The sequence below is a fragment of the Cebus imitator genome, unplaced genomic scaffold, assembly GCF_001604975.1.
Source record: "Cebus imitator isolate Cc_AM_T3 unplaced genomic scaffold, Cebus_imitator-1.0 Scaffold24, whole genome shotgun sequence".
In the NCBI taxonomy this organism is placed as follows: domain Eukaryota; kingdom Metazoa; phylum Chordata; class Mammalia; order Primates; family Cebidae; genus Cebus; species Cebus imitator.
Genome location: NW_016107339.1, coordinates 11,380,312 through 11,396,841, shown reverse-complemented (window position 1 = coordinate 11,396,841; position 16,530 = coordinate 11,380,312). Strand labels below are relative to the sequence as shown.

The following is a 16,530-nucleotide window of genomic DNA, read 5'->3' as shown; positions in this document are numbered from 1 at the left end:
TAAAGAAGTTTTTCATTTTCGCCTATCTAAAAATGCAATGTCAGTTAATCCCTTCTTTAACCCCTCAAAGTTGGGGGACTGGGGAAAAAACTCAGTTCCGTTTTATGGCGGTGTCGTGGAATGAGGCTACCGGGGATTGGCAAACTTTCAGGCAGGGACTCAACCTTGTATATTTCCACTGGCCAGAGTCCGTGGGCCTGTGTGTACATGGAATTGCTAGCATTTCCCCTGCATTCCGCAAGCACCTTAACAACAACAACAAAAAGTCATATAGCTTGAGCAGAATTTATCCAATTCATTTATTCATCCACAACTATTGACTACGTACTTCGATTTAGAAACAGTGCTAATACCAGGGAACAAAACATATGTAGTTTCTACCCAATTAAATGATTATTTTTCAGTTCGCCGGTACTCAAGATTGAGGTTGATTTCCACAAACCTGACAGTTTTCTATCAGTTTGGTTAATCTTATCAAAACTAAGAGGAAAGCTTGAAGAGAGGAAGGTGTCTCCTTTGAACGTTTCACTTTTAATGAACTATTTCGTGTACTGGGAGGATGAATGAAGTGGTGAGGATATTTCTATTTTAAAACTTTCTTCTCTTCCCTCATTGAGGTACGAGGGGGAGGGCGTTTTACTCACCTGGGTATGACTAGATACCCGCACCTACTACATATTTAATTTATGTTTGCTGAAATAATGGACTTGGAAATGTAGGTGCGCGTTACCATATTTATCTCTTTGTTTCTAGCTGCCTGGACGAATTACCGTATTTCCTGTCCCAGGAGCTCCCAAAACCCTTGGGGAAGGAACGCACTTCGGGAGGCGCGTACAGGTGAGCCTGTTTGTCCCTTTCCACCTGTACAACAGGGGCCCACAAGGCGCTGTCCCCATGCCCTCAGAGGCCTGTATCGGCCCAGAGAAGTCCACCTGCGCTGGTCCGTGGAGCCCCGCCCAGCTAGGTGAGCAAGGGGGCGGGGCGCGGGGGCGCGGTGACGCGTGACGCCAGATCCCGGAAGTGACGCGCTCGTGGGGAAAAGGCAGGGAGGGGGTGGTGTCCCCAGCCGGTTTGGGGGGTGCGTTGCCCGGAGACGGAAAGTTTGGGAGCCGGAGCAGGCTCGGCTGCAGCCCCGGGGACGGGGTCCAGCGGGTGGCGGCCCTGGGGATGGGGAAGGAGCAGGAGCTGTTGGAGGCGGCCCGCACCGGGCACCTCCCGGCGGTGGAGAAGCTGCTGTCCGGGAAGCGGCTCTCCTCAGGCTTCGGGGGCGGCGGCGGCGTCTCTGGGGGCGGCGGCGGCGGTGGCGGCGGCGGTGGCGGCCTCGGCTCTTCCAGCCACCCTCTCTCCAGTCTGCTCAGGTGGGTACGCGCCGGGGCCCGGCCGCTGCCTGCAGACCCCTTCTCCCCCACCGGTCTCTTGGTCCCCAGAGAGATCGGGACTCCTGAGACCCGGGCGGGGTGGGCTTGTGGCGTGCCTGGGGCGAGGCAGGCGGCCCGCGGGCTGGGGAACCGGAGGGCGCGCGGGTCCGGGTCCACGCCGCTCCGGGCTCTCCTGGTCTTCCGTCCTGACCAGGCTGCGAAGAATGGTGGGAGTGCCCAGGTGGCAGCCTCCGCCGCATGGCACAGCCAGGATTCACCCTCGCTCGCTATAGGGTGCCAGCTGTCGTTGCTCACAAAAGCCAATTTAGAGCAAATATGTGTATCATATGTATACATATGATCTCGCTCACCTCCTGCAGAAACTCCCACGCCCTGTATAATCTCGAGGCTTCTCTGGAGGAAATTCGTTGATTCTCTTAAGGAACTTGGAACCTCCCAACAGGCTACGCAGGACCTCGCTTTTTTTTTTTCCCAGACGGAGTCTTGCTTTGTCACCCAGGCTGGAGTGCAGTGGCTCGATCCCGGCTCACTGCAACGTCTGCCTCCCGGGTTTAAGCAATTCTGCTCTCAGCCTCCCGAGTAGCTGGGATTACAGGCGCACACCACCACATCCTCCTAATTTTTGTATTTTTAGTAGAGGCAGGGGTTTCACCATGTTGGCCTGGCTGGTCTTGAACTGCTGACCTCGTGTTCTGCTCCCCCCACCTCGGCCTCCCAAAGTGCTGAAATTACAGGCGTGAGCCACCTCGCCCGGCCCCTTGCTTTTGTTTCTATTAAAATTGCCTCTGGATTTATCATGTTCAAGATGTCTTTGAGCTCCTCTTGTGCTTGAAGTTCAAATTGTAGTTCTTTGTAGTGAACTTCATTGGATTAGTCTAAGTGTCATATGTAGGAGTCATCTGGGAGCTTATTTACCTAGAAATAAAGGCGGAATGCCTTAAACTTTTCCAAGGTCTGTTAAACGCTTGAATCTGGAGCTGCAAGGACCGATGAAAGATCAGTTTTGTGTGGCTTCAAAGTGGGATTGGAGGTGCTTTGTGAGTGTGAGTTAAATGTCTTGGTTCAGCAGCGCTTTCATAGCCTGATTTCTTTTTCCTTCCTTGTTCTTTTGAGGTTTTTGAGAAGTGGAAGTTCATTTAGAAATGGCTTCGTTAGCTTTTGTTCCCCATTACTTTATGTAACTTCAGTTTGAGTGAGCTTGGACCACAGAAGGCTAAGGCTCTAGTAAATTGTTATTAATAGATATTAAGCACTGAGTACCAACCCAGGTCTTTACGGGAAGATTTTAAAAAGCAGCATAAGTAGGTACTTAAGAGTTGTTGAAGAAATAAAAGTATCAATTGGAGGACAATAGATTTCTAAATAACTGGATGGTGGATGGTATTACTCACTGTAATTGCTAGCAGTTGAGACAACAGGGACATCATTGAGGGATGGAGTGGAGGTCAGGGCTTCCAGAAGGCGGGAGACTTAAGCTGGCCTTGAAGGATGTGCGGATTTGAGTAGGTGAGTTATGATGGACGTGTTTCAGGTGGGTACCCCATGTTCAGAGGCACAGAAATGAGAACGGAAACTCATTTGGTGCTCCCGGGGCAGTAGGAGAACTTCCTGCCTGGACCCTTGAGAGTCTGGGCATAATAAAAGTAAATAATAATGGATGGATATACTTCTGTATGTCATATTTGTATTCTCAGTCCCTAGTTCAACTGATAACTTACAGGTGTTCAATAAATATACAGTGAATGCATGAATTGGATTCTGGATCTTACCTGGATTTGCCACTCTGCAGTTCTGCTGTCTTGAGAGGTGACAAGACTGTACAAGTTTGGAGATGCCTCTGTCTTTCATGAGTTGTTGACATAGCATTTGGAGATTTTCCAGAGATATCTGAGCCCTCAGCATATCCTGCTAAAGTGAGAAGATTCTCATATCTCCCACCTTCAAGTACAGGTCAAGTTATTCTTTTTTGTTGTTGAGATGGAGTCTCGCCCTGTCGCCAGGCTGGAGTGCACTGGCTCAATCTTGGCTCACTGCATCCTTCACCTCCCAAGTTCATGCGATTTTCCTGCACCAGCCTCCTGAGTAGCTGGGACTACAGGCACATGCCACCCCACCCAGCTAATTTTTATATTTTTAGTAGAAATGGGATTTCACCATGTTGGCCAGGATGGTCTCTATCTCTTGATTTCATGATCCGCTTGTCTTGGCCTCCCAGAGTGCTGGGATTACAGGCATAAGGCTCCATGCCCGGGTCAGGTCAAGTTATTCTTGGTGTGCTCACTCAGACCGTTGAAATTCTGCTGAGTATTTAACTGCCATATAGTTAATATTGTTAAGCAAGACTAGGAAATCTGTCGAGCACAGTGCTTCTACTTTGGGCCTCTTGCTTATGTGTCCCGTCTCTGCCATAAAGTGTGGATGGTAACCCTCCATTCCCCAGAGTTAGAGAGCTGCTCCCCTTGACTTGCTTCTGTGTCTTTTATAAAGGGGGGAGATGCCTAAGAGCTTCCCAACCTCTTATTCTTGTGACTCCTAGGGGCATGGAGGATCTGGAGGCACTAGTTACACTAATTAGAGGTGACTCTGGTTAAATCTAGTGAAAGATTTCTAAGCAAATGAGACCATACCTAGGTCAGTATGTCCTTCCTTTTTAGATTTGGACATAGTAAAGGGTAGATCACCTCTACCCCCAACCCCCTCTTTTCCCCTAAAGACCCTGGATTATTTAATGAGAGCTGTGGAATCACAGCTTCAGATCTGGCCCTTGTATTAGGTGCCATATTCTACCCCCATTTGTACTGCCAACTGTAACCTGCCTTTGTGCAGGTGTCTGAGTGATGAAGTAAAGCTGGCAGGAATAGGAGCTTACAGTCGCAGGGGAATAATTGTTCCAAACCACACATGTGTTTGTGTATTCATCTGTTTATGTTCCCCCAGCCCCATTCCACAAAGGCTTTCTGTTTATTCTTAAGCTACAATATGCCCTCTTCTCTTACTCATCCCTTTTCCTCTACACAGCTTGGGCTTGGGTTTTAACTTCTTAAAGCCCTTCCTGATGACCCTAATAGACACAGATCTCTCAAGCTTCTACGTCTTTGGAGCATGTCATCTGTAGTCATTCTTTGCTTGCATAGATTTCACAGTTGATCGCTTTGGCTTGGCAGTATAATATTTACATTTAGTGACCTTCGCTGATTGATACAATACCTGAGAATCAGAAAGTCAGCAAAGAAGACTTCTACTAGAAAAAATGTTGTTATAAACTTTGTGTTCTTCCAGCCTTCCTTATTTACTGGACATTTATTCAGAGATAGTATGGCATTATACTTAAGACCACTTGTACTTGGGTCAGACTACCTGGATTTATATTCCGCTACCACCACTGACTAGCTGTTTGACATTATTTAAGTTAACCACTTTGGTTGTTTTGTTGTGGTTTTTTTTTTTTTTTTGACAGAGTCTTGATCTGTTGTTCAGGCTGGAGTGCAGTGGCACAATCTCAGTTCACTGTAACCTCTGCCTCTCGGGTTCAAGCAATTCTCCTGCCTCAGCCTCCCGAGTAGTTGGGACTACAGGCATGTGCCACCACACCTGGCTAATTTTTTTGTATTTTTAATAGAGACAGGGTTTCACCATGTTAACCAGGATGGCCACCATCTCCTGACCTCGTGATCCACCCGCCTCGGCCTCCCAAAGTGCTGGGATTATAGGCATAAGGCACCGGGCCCAGCTTTCAAGTTGACCACTTTGATACTCAATGTCTGCATCTGTAAAATGGGGATAATACTAATAGGTGTTATCTTAGATAATGGGCGTAAGGAAATTACCGTAATTCCTGGCATATTCTAAGTGCTCAATTTTAGTCATCCTCAGTTCAGCACATACGGTTTTGCTGTGCTTCACCTGTTTTGTGCAAAGTATCATGCCAGACACATTACTTATTTTTATTTTAGTAGAGACAGGGTCTCACTCTGTTGTCCAGGCTAGTCTCAAACTCCTGGGCTCAAACGATCTTCCTGCCTCTGCCTCCCAAAGTGCTGGGATTACAGGTGTGAGCCACAACGCACAGCCTGACACATTTTAAATGGTGTTTTTTCATGCTTGGGGATCTGTTTTCCAAGCATGGCAGATTAGAAAGAGTAAATAAGGGAGAGGACTCATTCATGTACCCGATGTTTACCCGTGATATACTTGGTGCGAGGCCAAGTGATTGCTAGATGCACTGCAAAATATGTCTCAGACCTGGCACACTGTAGGTCCTCTATCAGAATTAGCCCCTCTTGCCATACATGTTCTGTTCCCTTACAGAGTTTTTTTTTTTTTTTTGAGATAGAGTTTTGCTCTTGTTGCCTAGGCTAGAGGACAATGGCGCAATCTCAGCTCACCACAATTTCGCCTCCTGGCTTCCAGTGATTCTCCTGCCTCAGCCTCCCAAGTAGCTGAGATTACAGGCATGTGCCATACCTGGCTAATTTATTTTTTGTATTTTTAGTAGAGACAGAGTTTCTCCATGTTGGCCAGGCTGGTCTCAAACTCCTGACCTCAGGTGATCCGCATGCCTCAGCCTCTCCCAAAGTGCTGGCATGAGAGGTGTGAGCCACAGCGCCTGGCCTTTACAGTTTATAGTAGTATGATATGTCTGTGTGACAGATCGACAAAAAAGAGACAGAGAAAACATACAAATTTAGCATAATTTATCCCACCTCCTGGCTGTTTGAAGCTATTAATATAAGTGTATATAGCCCTATACTTATGTAAGCCCCAAGCATCATTTTACTGTGTCTTTGTGCTATGATTTATGTTTATTATGACTATTAGCCATCAAATAAAGATTAAATTATGTTCAATATAGCTTGTTAGTGAAAGCAGAAAAAAAAATTTAGTTTGCTATCCAAAATTATTTAAATTTAATTTTTGTTACTTAGAAGGATAAGCAATAGATTATCTAGAAAGTACAGTTATTCAAAATATCTAGGCTTACAGAGGTTCTGGATTGCATGGATTATACTTCATATAATACTAACTCATTTTCTGATTGTTTAAGGGATGCATGCCTTTGGTCTATATCTTGAGAACTTGGGACAGGCACTCTATCAAACTTGTTAACGATATTTTTTAGCCCTGGGCATGTAGCACGCATTCAGATGCTCATGTAACAAGATAGTTTGCTATGTTTAGAGTTATAGTGAAACACTGATTTCCAAGAAAGAAACTCCTGTATACGAATATAGTAAGATTTGGTTTAAAAGTAAATTCTGTCAACTGAAAGGCCAAAAAGATCTGAGAAAAGGAAATGTTAAAACCAATCATGGCTGGGCACAGTGGCTCACATCTGTAATCCCAACGTTTTGGGAGGTGAGGCGGATGGATCACTTGAGCCCACAGTTTGAAGCCAGCCTGGGCAACATGCTGAAATCCCATCTTTACAAAAAATACAAACATTAGCCGGGTGTGAGTTTGTGCCTGTAGTCCCAGCTACTCGGGAGGCTGATATGGGAGGATTGCTTGAATCTGGGAGGTTGAGGTTGCAGTGAGCCAAGATTGTTCCACTGCATTCCAGCCTGGGTGACAAGAGGCAGATAGCGTCTCCCCACCTCCCTCCCCCAAAATGACGAAAAAAGAAAACCAACCGCAATAGCTTAAATTGTAAATTGAATTATGAACAAAGTACTGATGTATATGAATGGAAAGGGAAAGTGAAATGTACTACTTAGGGTTCAGAAGCACAGAGAAACTAAACCAAAGATCGTAGTTGAGGAGATTATGTCATGGTTTAGGAACATTCTATACTTGATTTCTCAAGCATGAGAAGGGTGAATAAGAAAGAGGAAGCCAAGGAGACTTGCTGGAGAATCTGAAAACTTATAGATAGTAGCAATGAATGTGGCTGTAAACTAGTTTTTATGCTGCCATTTTGTGGGGGGAAGAAGAAAAAGAAAAAAGAAAACTATTCCGAAACAGACATGAATTTCCCAAGATGTGACAATGTTCTGAAATAAGGAACAAAGCATGAAAATTTTTGAAAAATGGCCCTCATTTTGAGGATAATAGCAGATTCTCCCAAATGTCAGAAGATATGCCAAGTAATTCATTGTTTTAAAGAAAGCTTCCTAATATTGAGGAATTCAAGCTTTTTTTTTTTTTAATTAAAAAGAAATTTTTTTTAAGAGATAGACCACTACTTTGGGAAGCCGAGGTGGGCAGATGATGAGGTCAGGAGATCGAGACTGTCCTGGCCAACATGGTGAAACCCCATCTCTACTAAAAATACAAAAAAATTAGCTGGGCGTGGTGGCGCACACCTGTAGTCCCAGCTACTTGGGAGGTTGAGGCAGGAAAATTGCTTGAACCCGGGAGGCGGACATTGCAGTGAGTCGAGATCATGCCACTGCACTACAGCCTGGGTGACAGTGCGAGACTTCATCTCAAAAAAAAAAAAAAAAAAAAAAAAAAAGAGAGCCAGAACTCTTGCTAATGTTGTCCAGGTTGACCTTAAACTCCTGCGCTCAGTTGATCCTCCTGTGTCATCCTCCTAAGTTGTCGGAACTATAGATACATGCCACCATGCCAGACTAGACTTCTTCCTTTTATTATTGTTATTATTTTTTAAACAGTGATTAGCATAACCATTGAAATGGTCGTTTATTCATTCCCAGAATGGATCTGAAGCTTGGAGATTATAATGGCATGACAGCCTTTTCTCATGCTGACCTTTTTACTTTGGCCCACTACTGTGCGAGACTTCTTTCAAAAGTGCCTATTTTGAGCCAAATGATTTTAACATCTTAAGGAAGAGGGCAACACTGACCATGTAAGGATTGAAGAATGGAGGGGCCTGGAAACGGATCTTGTGGATTCGTCTGATCTAAGTTCCTTCTCTTCTAAGAGAATGCAAAAACAAGATAAAAATGCAACTACCCACTAGCAGAGCAGTTTTCTGGGTCTTCCACTAACCTATCTCAATTAATTAAAAATAGTTTATCAAGAATGTCTTTTTTTTTTTTTTTTTTTTGAAATGGAGTCTTGCTCTGTTGCTTAGGCTGGAGTGCAGTGGTGTGACCTTGGCTCATTGCAACCTCTGCCTCCCGGGTTCAAGTGATTCTCCTGTGTCAGCCTCCTGAGTAGCTGGGGTTCCGGGTGCATGCCACCACACCCAGCTAATTTTTGTATTTTTAATAGAGATGGAGTTTCACCATATTGGTCAGACTGGTCTTGAACACCTGACCTCGTGATCTACCTGCCTTGGCCTCCCAAAGTGCTAGGATTACAGGTGTAAGCCACTGTGCCCGGCCTTTTTTTTCTTTTTTCTTCGAGACAGAGTCTCACTCCTTCATCCAGATTGGAGTGCAGTGGTGCAGTCTTGGCTCACTGCAACCTCTGCCTCCCAGGTTCAAGCAATTCTTGTGCCTTAGCCTCCTAAGTAGCTGTGATTACAGGTGTGTGCCACCACACCTGGCTAATTGTTGTGTTTTTAATAGAGATGGCGTTTCACTATTTTGGCCAAGCTGGTCTCAAACTCCTGACCTCAAGTGGTCTGCCTACCTCAGCATCCCAAAGTGCTGGAATTACAGGTGTGAGCACCTGCACCCAGCTAAGAATGTCTTAAATACTCTTTTAAGTGCGATTTTGTTGGGATGGCAGCCCTGTTCCTGTATTTTAGAATTGCTGTTCTTAATTTTTGCTTTCTCTAAAGCAGAATGTGGTTCCCCTGTTAAAAAACAAAAGGAAACAAAAAAAGACAGCATGTCTGGAAATGACTCCTGTGGTAGTTATTTTATACGTAAAAATCTAGAAGGTGCCTAATCTTAAACTGAATAGGGCATTTACTTAGAATAAAAGATAATTTACCCCGCCTGGGCAACATGGCAAGACCTCATTTCTACAAAAAATAAAAAAAATTAGGCTGGGAGCAGTGGCTCACACCCGTAATCCCAGCACTTTGGGAGGCTGAGGTGGGCAGATCACCTGAGGTCAGGAGTTCAAGACCAGCCCAGCCAACATGGTGAAACCCTGTCTCTATTAAAAATACAAAAGTAGCCAGGTGTGGTGGCTCATGTCTATAATCCCAGCTGCTCGGGAGGCAGAGGCGCAGAGGTGAGAGAACTGCTTGAGTACAGAAGGTCGAAGGTTGAGGCTGCAGTGAAAAGAAAATTTACTACAAAGTTTAAGGTTTAAAGTCAGTGGTCTCCCTTTTTCCACCAATTTCCATTTGAAGTTCAGTTTTTACTCTCTTAGTTGCAAAAATTAGAGACAGGAAACAATGAAACAAGCTTGTGATCTGAAGAATTTGACTTGTATCTAGTAGCTTCAGCATGTTCATGGGTCATAGGAGGTTATGGTCCCAGTGAAAGTTGCATTCTTGGCCAGAAAAATCCCTTCAGGAGGTTCTTTTTTCCCCATTGGATTGTTCATCCCAAACAGCTGTGAATTTTGGTTTGCAGAAAGGAAGTCTAGGCTATTTCTGCTCTAGTCTTTCGTAGGGAAAGTAAATTACTGGGTTTTGTAGCCCAGAAACACCAAGGAAACCCCAGTAGACAGTGGAGAGTTTGTTCTTAGAAAAAGCAGCCTCTCCTGTGGAATGGAACTTGGTCTCTTTTTTGGAGAGCGCTCAGAAAATATTTCCCACACTGATTTCCAAAAGATTACTGGGAGATTTTCTGTGGAATAGAAAATTATATCGTATAATACGTTACATTCATAGAACGTCTTCATATAACTTTGGTGTGGTTAGAATTAATGGTAGTAATACTAGAAATTATATGGTATGGCTTTATATTTATCCTTTCTCAGTAATTTGTAGATCAAGTTTGTTTAGTTTACAAATCAAAAAAGAGTTTATAAAACAAGTCAGTCGTCTCTGCTTTGAAACAAGATAGTTGTTATCTGTTTGTGATATTACCACTGATCCAGGAAGCAGAACTGCCTCCTGTGGTGAGGACATAATATGGTAGCTAAGGATCAGGCTCTGACCCAACTCTGTCTTGTGACTTAGGCAAATTAGTCACTTTTCTGAGCCTCTGTGTCTTTATATATGTAATGGGCCAGGGATGATATCTAGTTTCTAAAGCAGCATGAAATGAGCTAAAAGGATGTAAGGTATGTAATGCCTGGCACATGGCAAGGGCTTGGTAAAACTCACCTGCTAGGATCATCTGATGGGAGCCAGATGCTTGCCACCCTTGATGAACTGGAGTGAGGATCCTGTTAAGGACATATCTTTTATTGGTGTTGCCATTTTAACATTTATAATAATTCATAGCAGAAGCTCCCAACCTTTTAAACTATGAAGAGTCCTATTTTTAAAAGCCTGAAAATTGGCAATGGTGGCAAAGTTACAAACCAATCCAGGTCCACAATCCTTTTTTTGAAACCTTGGGGCCAGATATGTTTTCAGATCAATATTGAGTCCCTAGTGGAATTATGGCAGCACCCTGAAACGTTATATTTCTACAGCAAAACCTGTAAATATTCATACTAAATGGGATAAATATGAAGCAGCTTCATATCAGTGTAGGTCAGGTTTTGCAGCTAAATGAGTTTGCTGCTAACTTATGAAAATATATTTTCAGAGCTTTTTGGATTTCTGAATTATTGATAAGGAATTGTAAACCTCTGCCTTTATGGTAGAAAAATTGTAAGACAAATGCACAAAGAAGAAAATAAAATCAGGCTGGGCGTGGTGGCTCATGCCTATAATCCCAGCACTTTGGGAGGCCAAGACAGGCAGATCACAAGGTCAAGAGATCGAGACCATCCTGGTCAACTTGGTGAAACCCCGTTTCTACTAAAAATACAAAAATTAGCTGGGCATGGTGGTGCATGCCTGTAGTCCCAGCTACTCAGGAGGCTGAGGCAGGAGAATTGCTTGAGCCCAGGAGGCGGAGGCTGCGGTGAGCCAAGATCATGCCATTGCACTCCAGCCTGGGTAACAAGAGCGAAACTACGTCTCAAAAAAAAAAAAAAAAAAAAAAAAAAAAAAAAAAAAAAAAAAAAAAAAAAAAGAAAGAGAAAGAAAATAAAATCAGTTATAATTTGACCACCTACAGAAATTAACCTGAAATTTTGGTGTACATTCTTGTTTTTTTCTGTGCAAACTTTTTTTTTTAATAGAAATGACATTATTTTGTACATACTTTGTCTCATGTTTTCACTATGTTGTGAAACACTTTCCTATATTTTCTATCCTCCTCAACCTCATTTTAAATGGATGTGATATCTGTGGTGTGTATGAACTGTAATTAATTTAACCCCTTTCCTGACATGGAACATGAGTTTGTTTTTAAGTTTTCTGCTGTTAGAACAGCTCTGTGATGAACATGCATGTGGATAAGTTTGTGTGTACATTCTGCTTATAATACTTGATATATTCAATAGAATGGTAGGTGTAATTTGAATATTCAGCCATTGCAGAAATCAACTGCTGAATATTCAAATTACATCTCAAAATCAACAACAAGAAACATACATGTTGCTGAATTTGAGGATTCATAATAATTCTGACGTCCTTGGCTGGGCATGGTGGCTTGCACCTGTAATCCCAGCACTTTGGGAGGCTAAGGTGGGCCAATCACGAGGTCAGGAGTTCGAGACCATCCTGGCCAACATGGTGAAACCCTGTCTCTACTAAAAATACAAAAATAAGCTGGGCGTGGTGGCACATGCCTGTATTCCTAGCTACTCTGGAGCCTGAGGCAGGAGAATTGCTTGAACCCGGGAGGCAGAGGTTGTAGTGAACCGAGATCGTAACACTGCACCCCAGGCTGGCGACAGAGCGAGACTCCATCTCAGGAAAAATAAATTAATAATAATAATTCTGAGGCCCCTTATATCTCCTGGGTCCTTCTGATTGGGAAGTAATATACTGATTTATGGTTGCAAATACTGTTTATATTCAGAATGTAAACTTTGTGTAAGCCCAGGACTTTTAATAGTTAACTTAGGGCCTTACTGGTTCTTTTTCAGAGACCGAATGTTTAGAACAGGACCATTAATAATACAACCACATGGAGCAATATGCTCCAAGCAGAATAAAATAAAAACAGCTTTATGGCCAGGCATGGTGGCTAATACCATAATCCCAGCACTTTGGGAGGGTGAGGCTGGAGGATCACTTGAGCCCAGGAGTTTGAGAGCAGCCTGGGCAACATAATGAGACCTAGTCTCTATTTAAAAAAAAAAAAAAGTATTAAAAAACAAAAAAATAGCTTTGTTATTTTGTAAGGGAGAGATGAGGTCTTGCTGTGTTGCCCAGGCTGGTCACAAACTTATTTTTTTCTTTTAAATTGTAGTTGAGACCTATTTACAAAAAGACTGATGACCAGAGAAGATTAGAAAACAGATCAGTTCAGGACTATTTACCTGAGTCTCTGAAAGGTTCTTGGACTTGCTGATGTTTGGTTTTAGATCTTTAATTCTTTGCTGTGCCTGGGGAGGAGCCCTAGTCCCAGCTTTGTTCATAACTATCCACATCATGATCACCACTCTTCCTCTGATTCAGCCTGGTGGAGTCTGTGCATTGACTTTTGTCCTCAATGGAGCCAGTCGCCTGATTCTTGCTTCTTCAGGTTACCCTGCAGACATGGTCAAACTTCAAGGCAAAGTCCAGCCCATACTGTAGTATTTGAAGTCGGTAACGCAATAGCTCAGAGGTATTGCTACTGACAGTATTGTGGGTGGGCCTGTATGTGTGTATTTGGGATAGGAGGATGGTTTTACTTCTTGAACACTTAATACTTTGCTTTGTCTGTGCCAAGGACTTTACATACATGTATTTGCTCAGTTTACCTTGACAACATGCCTGCAAGATAACTGGTGCTATTTCCATTTCACAGATGAAGAAGCGAAAGTTAAGGGAGAGGTTAAAGTGACTTAGCCCAGGGCCACACAGAGGAGTTCAGAGCCTGGTGTCTCTGACAAACTTTTGCTTGTAAAGCATTACATTTGGCCGCTTGAGAATCAGCCTCTTTGGATGAGACTCAAGCCACCACTTACTATATGCTTAGGTAAAATTTTACTGAAGAGATTAATTAGGGATTTATTTAAGTCCAATAGTTGCTATTATAGCACTTACTTCATACTGTACCCTTCTAAGCACTTTACAAATATGAACTCATTTTGCCTCATGAAAACTTTTTTTTTTAATAACAAATACACAGATGGAGTCTCACTATGTTGCCCAGGTTGGTCTCATTCTGGGGTTCAAGCAATCTTCCTGCGTCAGCCTCCCAAAGTGTTAGAATTACAGGCGTGAGCCACTGCACCTGGCCATAACAACTGTTTGAGGAAGACGGTAGTTAGTACTGCCATTTAACTGGTGAGGAAACTGAAGCACAGAGGGATCAAGTAGCTTGCCAAGGTGTAGTAAGCTAGTAAGAGCTAGAGCTTAGTTTTGAATCCAGGCAGACAGGCCCTGGAGTCTTTGCTCTCAGTTACTATTATTTTTCTTTGAGACAGAGTCTCGCTCTGTAGCCCAGCCTGGAGTGCAGTGGCGCAGTTTTGCCTCACTGCAACCTCTGCTTCCTGGGTCCCGTTTCAAGCAATTTTCCTGCCTCAGCCTCCCGAGTAGCTGGGATTACAGGAATGCGCCACCATGCCCAGCTAATTTTTGTATTTTAGTAGAGACAGGGTTTTACCATGTTGGCCAGGCTGGTCTTGAACTCCTGACCTCGTGATCTGCCTGCCTCAGCCTCCTAAAGTGCTGGGATTCTAAGCGTGAGCCACCGTGCCCAGCTGCTATTGGTTGTTATGCAACTGGGGCTTTTTCTTTTAACCAAAAATGTAACACAGTCCTTGGGAAATACCTTACTACATAAAGTGTGGTAGGCTTATTTTAAAAAAAATAATTGGGCTGGGCGAGGTGGCTCAGGCCTGTAATCCCAGCACTTTGGGAGGCCGAGGCAGGTGGATCACGAGGTCAGGAGTTTGAGACCAACTTGACCAACATGGTGAAACCCCGTCTCTACTAAAACAAGTACAAAAACTAGCTGGGCGTGGTGGTACATGCCTGTAATCCCAGCTACTCAGGAGGCTGAGGTGGGAGAATCACTTAAACCTGGCAGGCGGAAGTTGCAGTGAGCCGTGATCGCGCCACTGCACTCCAGCCTGGGCAACAGAGTAAGATTCCATGTTAAAAAAAAAAAAAAAAAAATTGGGGCCGGTTGTGGTGGCTCATGCCTGTAATCCCAGCACTTTGGGAGGCCAAAATGGGCGGATCACAAGGTCAGGAGATTGAGACCATCCTGGCCAATAGGTGAAACACTGTTTGTACTAAAAATACAAAAAAATTAGTCGGGCATAGTGGCGCACGCTTGTAGTTGCAGCTACTCGGGAGGCTGAGGCAGGAGAATCGCTTGAACCCGGGAGGCGGAGATTGCAGTGAGCCGAGATTGAGCTACTGCACTCCAGCCTGGGCGACAAAGCGAGTCCATTTCAGCAACAACACCAACAACAAATTGGCAAATTCCCTGGAATTGGAATGCAGGAAAGTTAGATAAGGAGAATGCCTTTACATCTATGCCAAATAATATATTCGTTTAGAGACTGTTGGGGACTTCCCTATAGCTCCCACATTGCATTTTCAGACTTCTGGAAAATTCTCATCTCATGCAGGTGCATGTGTTCATGATTTTTACCTGTAAGAAAATTTAAGCGGTCCCCCGTCCCCTGCCAACCAGTTCAAAATGACAAAATTAGTTTTGGATGCATAAACTACATAAATTGCCAGATACACTATCCGGGCCAAAGTTTGTACAAGGGAAGTGAATCTTAACAATTGGCAAGAAACCAAAGGCCTATGTATCTTGAAGTTATTTCCAAGTCTGCTTTTTTTAAAAAAACAATTCCTTCCCTCATTAGTGATTAACAACCAACATTTGCATTCTCAAATAATAATTAGTTTGCCTATAAAATGTTTTTCAGACAGTATTATCTGTCTGGTTCAAATGATTGTCTATGCTATCTTGAAGCCTAGGATTATGGGATGGGAAACGTTACTTTCCATAATCGTTGGTACTTTAATCTTCACAATCCTTCAATACAGGTATTAGCGCCCATTTTACTGATGATTTCAGAGAGGTTAAATTAGTGGCCTAGAACTGGACCGAGGTGGTTTTTTTGTTCTTGTTTTCTGAGACAGGGTCTCACCCTGTCACCCAGACTGGAGCACAGTGATGCAGTCACAGCTCATTGCAACTTCCCTGTGTTCAAATGATCCTCCCACCTCAGTGTCCTGAATAGCTGATACTATAGGCTCATGACACCATGCCTGGTTAATTTTTGTATTTTTTGTAGAGATGCAGTCTTGCCGTGTTTCCCAGGCTGTTCTTGAGTTCCTGGGCTCAAGATAACTGCTTGCCTTGGCCTCCCAAGGTGTTAGGATTACAGACATGAGCCATCACGCCCAGACAGGACTGAGGTGCTCTGTTTGCAAGGCCTTTAAGGGTTCTATTTTATGTGGAATCATGGCTACCAAAAAGATGTCTGCGTCCCCAGTAGTGGAAGTATAAGGAAAAGGTAGTATTCTAGCTAAGTAGCTCTGAAAATACCTGTGGGTCCTATATACCTAACAGTAATAGAATAGGTCTATGAATAGGTCTATTACTTTTTATCTACAAATGAAAATACTTTAGATATTGAAATTGGCAGAGATTCCAGTTTTGTTACTTTTTAATCTATTGCTATCTCCGTAATTGTGCATTTAAGACCCAGCTGGAGAATAGTTTTCTTGCTAGTCACTCATTAGCAGTCTCTTTTGCCATCTTTAGCAGACCCAGAGCAGACTTTCTAAAGACTTTTCAAGTAAATGATCCAGGGCTTAGTGCTTCACTTTAAGGTTCAAGTTTTTCTTTTTAAAAGAAGGAGTGTAAAAAAAAGCAGGTCCCATACTTAGACTAGTTATGTTTTGTCAACCAAATTGATAGAGCTGTCTTTTTAAAAGATATCTTTTCCCTATCCATTATGATCTGTTAGACTTATTATTTTCAGTTACCATCATTTCTGATTACTTTTCTCTTTAATATTTGCGCTTTTGTAAAATTTGTAGTTCATTTACAGAGAAAACAGATGAAAATAGCAGTCCAGGTACCCTAGCATCTTCTCATTCAATTAACAGATATTTATGAAGACCTGATTCTTTTGGATGAAATTTCAGTCA

The 16,530-nt window shown here is 43.3% G+C and overlaps 1 protein-coding gene across 4 annotated transcripts in view; it reads left to right on the top strand.

Moving 5' to 3' along the window:
- Nucleotides 1-1,031: 1,031 nt before the first annotated feature.
- ANKS1A (ankyrin repeat and sterile alpha motif domain containing 1A) overlaps nt 1,032-16,530 on the top strand; it is a 189,545-nt gene continuing 174,046 nt past the window's right edge. For 2 of the 4 annotated variants that reach the window (XM_017522271.2, XM_017522272.2), the window contains exon 1: nt 1,032-1,358. In XM_017522271.2, the coding sequence (XP_017377760.1) occupies nt 1,168-1,358 (191 nt within the window). In that variant the 5' untranslated portion in view covers nt 1,032-1,167. The remainder of the gene's footprint in view (nt 1,359-16,530) is intronic. The other 2 variants (XM_017522270.2, XM_017522269.2) reach the window with 1 other exon arrangement.